A 6,115-nucleotide genomic window follows, 5' to 3' on the forward strand; every position below is an offset into this window, starting at 1 on the left:
CGGTACGCAGGCCTCTCACTGTTGTGGCCTCTCCCGTTGCAGAGCACAGGCTCCGGACGCGCAGGCTCAGCGGCCATGGCTCACGGGCCCAGCTGCTCCGCGTCATGTGGGATCCTCCCAGACGGGGGCACGAACCCGCGTACCCTGCATCGGCAGGCGGACTCTCAACCACTGCGCCACCAGGGAAGCCCCATTTTAAATTTCTTAAGCAGGAACTGTGTATGTAAGTAGTGGGTGACGCAGCACCACCAGAACAACATGTTTCAGGAATGATACATCATCAAGATACATTTACTGATGAAATTCACAAGCTCCTTCCAGAAGGGTTCAAATCCTGGAGAAACCCAAACCTCCTAAAAGCCTAGGATACTAATTATATGGTAAATGTCAGTGGCAAAATCTAAAACAATAACTAAGCCTGTCCCATCACTTCTTAAGTTTGTTTTCCTTGCTTTTAATACCTCACTTAATTGGAGAAATTCAAAAAATATTCTTTCTCTTAAACATCCACAATAGATTCTTCTCAAGTGTCCACTTTCAGGAAGCCTTTCAGAAATCACCAAATGGCCAAAACGACCATTAGTGGCTTGGTCTCTAATGTGCCGCCAGACCCAGGCAGGTGACAGCGTCACGGGCTCAGGCACCACCGGCCACCCCGGCAGCTGGGCAGCTGGGCCCCGGTCGCTTCGCCTCTCCCAAATCCTGCGGATGCCCAGCACCCAGGTGGAGAAAGGAGATAAACACCAGCCAAAGGTAAGGTGGAAGCAGTGAGTCAGAAGCGCTCACAAAAGCAAGAAAAAACCCAACCCTCATACAAAGCATCTCTCGGGCTCCTAGAAGCTGCTTCCTTTCTAAAAGGTTTATTTTTAGTTCGTTTGAAAAAGTTTTTATTGCTTACCTCTGCATAAATTATGTATATTCATTACTAGAAAGTAGAGAAAAGCGCTTTTAAAAAGTAAAAAAGAAAACTGAAGCTAAATCCACTTCCCACCACCCATTGTAATTTTGGGGAGCTTGTTAATGAGATTTTTAAGACCTAGTTAAAACCATAATGGGTACCTGCGGCGGTGCTGTATACACGGTTTGGGAGCTTGGGGCTTTTTGTTTTTTAACCTGGTCTAATAACGCTGCCAGTTCCCCCAAACGGTTACAAGTTCCTTAAAAACATTTCCAAAAGTTCTAGAACAAATACAAAAGCAACACTTTTTAAACCCCATTATCCAAGTTGAATTGGCCCGACTCTCGACTATGCTTTTTTAGAAAATCACACTTAAACTCATCTCCATGCCAATGCCGGAGAAAGTGGGGGGCGCGCACCGAAAAAGCTTCCCCCTCCCCCAGTCCCACGAGCACCGCAAACGCAGTCGCTGCGCCGCTGCGGCCTCCCCGCCGGCACTGCCCTAGAGTTCATCCGCTCCCAGGGCTCGCGGCCGCAGCGACCCAGCGGACTACCCCGAGGCCCCACCCGGGCCAGCGGCGAGCGCCCGCGTGCGGCGGCACCCGGCCTCTCCGCTCCAGGTGGCACAACCGTAAACACCGCACACACCTGCGGGGCGTGCCCGCTCCGGCGTCGGCGGGACTGGGCGCGCCCGATCCACAACGCGGCAGCCGAGGGCCACGTTTCCAGCCCAAGGCGGGGCGCAGGGCCAAGCGCAAAGGGAAGGCAGGCCGAGGGTGCGTCCGGGCTGCGGCGGGCGGCCAGATCCTCACCTGCGAGCCAGTCGCCAACTCCATTCTTCCCCGCTGGGCTCCGGCCTCCTCCCAGCACGCGGCCACGGGAGCCTCGCTCGCCACGGAGCGCCCCGCGCCGCCCACTCGGCGCCGCGGCGCCAGCCCTCGAGGCTCCTCTTACAGGACCCACACTTCGCGACCGGTGAACTTCACTTTGCAGGCGGCGCAAGAAGGGCTGCAGCTGGGAGCCACCCGGGGTGGCTGCCAATCTGGGGGCGCCGGGCTCCCCCCTGCAGTGGAGGGAGGGAGTGGAGCCGTCCGGCCCGGTTTTGCGCGGGAGAAATGAGAGGGGGCAGTCCCGGCGCAGCCTCCTGCTGGCACGCTCGGCTGCGGCGCCCGCCGAATCTTTGCAGGGTTTGTTCCAGGTAGTACCCTGGAGCGCAGAGCCTCTGCGGCGATCGGTGTCTCTGATCCGGGAAAGCGTTTTAGGGCTGCCCCAGAACTTGTTTTGTAGTTGTAAAGGGGCGGGGTTCTGACGCCTCTCAAAACATTCGCTTCGGGGTACGCTTTGCAAAACTGGCAACCAAGGCCCCCGGGGGGTCGGGAATTGCAGCCCCCCCCCCCCGGAACTTTAAACGGTCTGTTCTATACCATTGCACACGTGGGCCTTCCAGCCTCACTAGACAGAGAGTTTTAGAGGTCAGGAAGGCTGATAAACAAATATTCGCCTAACACCTACTACTGTGTGTCCGGCGCTGTGTACGCAAGCTTGAACGAAAAACAGACCCCTGCTCTGTTGGAGCTTACAGTCTGGGAACCAGCCACCGACATAATATAAATGTAGTAATGAAGTAAATAACTGTAATAATAATATAATTAATTAACTTGATTAATTTAATCAACAATGAATTCAAATAATAGCTTTAGTTAATAATGGTGATAATAAGTTCAGTAATAGGATGCAAATAAATGTAAATTTAGAGTTATGATAGATACCAGGAGGGAAAAGGTAAGTGGTACTATGGTGGTGTAGAACAGGGGGACTTAATTTGACGCAGGTCAGGGAAGACTTCTTAGAGTTCTCAGGTATGAAGAGTGAAAAATTAAGTGGGTGGAGGTTTTGGAATGCTTGAAATAAGGGTTGGGGAGGGTGGTAGATAAATTGTCCTGAAATTGTAGCAGGTTTGCTATAAAACTTCTCTCAATAGTTGGCTCTAAAGGTATTTCGTATTAATACTATATTTTTTGATCCTCCTACGCTGTTGGTGGAAATGTAAATTGGTGCAGCCACTACAGAGAACAGTATGAAGGTTCCTTTAAAAACTAAAAATAGGGTTACCGCATGTGTCAGCAATCCCACTCCTGGGCATATATCTGGAAAAAACTATAATTCAAAAAATACATGCCCCCCGTGTTCACAGCAGCACTATTCACAATAGCCAAGACATGGAAACAACCCCAGTGCCCATCAACAAACGAGTGGCTTAAGAAGACGTGGTGTATATACACACAGTGGAATATTAGCCACAAAAAGGAAAGAAATTTTGCCATTTGCTGCAACATGGATGAACCTAGAGAATATCAAACCAAGTGAAGTCAGACAGAAAGACAAATACTGTATGATATCATTTATATGTGGAATCTAAAAAATATGATACAAACGAACTTCTTTACAGAAGTAGACTCAGACATAGGAAACAAACTTAACGGTTACCAAAGGGGAAGGGGGTGGGGATAAATTCGGAGTTTGGAATTAACAGATACACACTACTATATGTAAAATAGATAACCAACAAGGACCTACTGTATAGCACAGGGAACTATATTCAATATCTTGTAATAATCTATCATGGAAAAGAATCTGAAAAAGAAAAGACAGATATATAGATAAATATGGTTATAGATACAAACTGAACCACTGTGCCGTACATCCGAAACTAACACATTGTCAATCAACTATACTTCAATTTTAAAAAAAGGAAAGAAAAAATTACTACATTTTTTGAAAAAAAAAGGACACAGCTTTCCAGAGTGTAGAATTCCCAAAGTTGTTATAGATTTATCCTTTTTTACTTGGAACAATCAAGTATTTATATGTTAGTGCCAAGACTGAATCACATTGGTGGTACCAGAACATCCATGGACGTGAGGCAGTTATGGGTTTGTTGATTCTGTTAAGCTTCCAGGTGACTGCAATGAGCAGGTATATTTGAGAACCATTGCTCTAGTCTAGCTTGGTAGCTTGCAAAGTGGGGTTTTAAGACCAACAGCATCAGCATCACCTAAACTCTGGCGAAGAAATCCAATTTCATGGGCCTCATCCCAGACCTACCAAATTGGAAACTCTGCGGGTGGCGTCCAACAATTTGACTTCTGATCATCATCCAGGTAATTCTGATCCTGGCTTAAAGAACCACCGTGCTTGTAATCCAAGGTCAACTGCTCACCAGCTGGGTGACCTTGGGACTAATCATTGAGCTTCCTTTTTCCCCTCTGTAAAATAGGGCTACTGCATATCTGCCCAATCCATGCAACAGGATTCCTACAAAGATGGACACATGTAGTATCAGACATGATTGTATTTCGAAAAGGCTAGAGTGGTGGACAGTTGTGAGTAGTATCAATAGTGATAATCCTTCCATTTACTGAACGCTGACCACGTTCCAGGAACTGCTTATGCTTTATTTCACTCATTCATTGCCACAAACATGTGATGTACATAATCCTATCATTTTTCAGAGGAGGAAACTGAGGCTTTGAGGGCTTAAAAAACTTGCTCATGGTGACCTAGCAGAGCCAAACTAGAACCCAGATGAGTCTTACTGCTAAGCTCTACTCTCCCCTTTTTGCCTCTATTAGGGTAGCTTGGTGTATGGGGGAGGGGGAGTGATGGTCATGAAAGAAATTCAAACCTTAAGAAAATGGGAACCAGATTCCTTATGTACTATCATCCCAACCTACTTATTCACTGTGCCTAGGATTCTGGTTTCTTCTCCCCATTTGTTTCTGAAAGTAATTATTTTAACAGGTAGACTCCACTTTTAGCAAGTGTCAACGAAAATAATCAATGAACAATCAATAATAAGAATAGAAAAGAATTTTATCTGAGCCAAACTGAGGACTATAGCCCAGAAGCCCGCTTCCCAGATTACTCTGAGAAATTGCTCCAGAGAAGCAGGGTTTTTCAGCACAGTTTTATATCTTGTCAGAGCAAAGAACATTAAACAAGTCAGGGATACATTTCTTCAAGTTTCCAAAAAAAAAAAAAAAAAAAAACCAAGGCTGAAATCCAGATCTACATCTCAACCTCTACAGGTTCTTAAGTTGCAGTGTTAACTTTAAGTGGTATTAAAGGGATACACAGTAACAAGGTTGAGGAAATGATAATTCTGTACCCATTCCTGGAACAATTTACATATCCATATATTGCATTAAGTAGTAGTGTTTGTAGTAGTGTTTGTGTTATTGATTGGCATTAACAACATGTTCTTCATGATCCAGGGCCAGAATGTAACTTGAACCTCCTGAACCTTTTCACATTTGATACTAACAGTGTGTTCTGGGTGTAGTTAGGTATTAGGTAAAAAAAAAAAACAGACCAGCACATACAGTATGGCCTTGGCACCTGGGAAGGGAGTCTTATCATTAAAGGAGAACCGGCATTGGCATTCCAGGAGGAAGGGCATTTAATCTTTATTTTTAACATGGATATTCTTTACTTCTGGTCAAGGTGCCCTTTTCTTAAATAATTAAAGCAGAGTTACAATGTATGTTTGATACATTGTAGCCAAAAACAGGCTACTGTAGTTAGCATAATATTCAAGTTAACTCATGTATAAGCCAGAATGACTTCCCCATACCTCAATATGTGAACATTTCTTTCATCTCAAGTATTTCTGCAGTCTTTTCAAGAGTCTTCCCCTTACCCCACCACAGACACCTTGTCTCTCTTTTCCAAAATCTACACATCATCAGGACGTTAATGTGACTAAATTGTCCCAAATGGTTGCTCTCGGTTGATTATCTGATCACCATGTCTTTCACAGCTTTCGGCACTGACCTACTTATCGTGTCTCGATTCTTTTACAACTTTTGAGTCCAAATGAGCTCCTGACCTTGCTAACTGGAGCCCAGCATCAGAAATTTTCTGACAGCATAAAATTCAAGGTCTAATCTCAAGACTAAGTAATGAAAGCAATAACCATAAATTCCCAGTTGGGCTCAGGAAACAGAGTACAACAGGACTTGGGCTTTTCTGACAGTTACTTCCAAAGCAAATCATATCTATCTGTGAAATATGGTTAAGAGGCCATCTACTGTGAAAGCATGTTAAGTGTGGCTTGTTACAGAACGTCATTCTGCAAGCACAGCCTTGCCACACTCCTATTATAAACAGGAGGAGGTGGACTGTTTCAATCAGACTCGGACTAAAGAAGCTGGAATG

General features: G+C 45.4%; 1 protein-coding gene across 3 annotated transcripts in view; it reads right to left on the reverse strand.

Annotated features, from left to right (window-relative positions):
- CDCA7L (cell division cycle associated 7 like) overlaps nucleotides 1–1,802 on the reverse strand; it is a 55,444-nt gene extending 53,642 nt beyond the window's left edge. For 2 of the 3 annotated variants that reach the window (XM_024738429.1, XM_024738430.1), the window contains exon 1: nucleotides 1,711–1,802. In XM_024738429.1, coding sequence (XP_024594197.1) covers nucleotides 1,711–1,734 — 24 coding nt within the window. In that variant the 5' untranslated portion in view covers nucleotides 1,735–1,802. Of the gene's footprint in view, nucleotides 1–1,546; nucleotides 1,666–1,710 lie in introns of those variants that run through there. The other variant, XM_024738431.1, reaches the window with a different exon arrangement.
- Between the last annotated feature and the right edge of the window lie 4,313 nt (nucleotides 1,803–6,115).

The sequence above is a fragment of the Neophocaena asiaeorientalis genome, unplaced genomic scaffold, assembly GCF_003031525.2.
Source record: "Neophocaena asiaeorientalis asiaeorientalis breed wild unplaced genomic scaffold, Neophocaena_asiaeorientalis_V1.1 scaffold89, whole genome shotgun sequence".
NCBI lineage: Eukaryota > Metazoa > Chordata > Mammalia > Artiodactyla > Phocoenidae > Neophocaena > Neophocaena asiaeorientalis.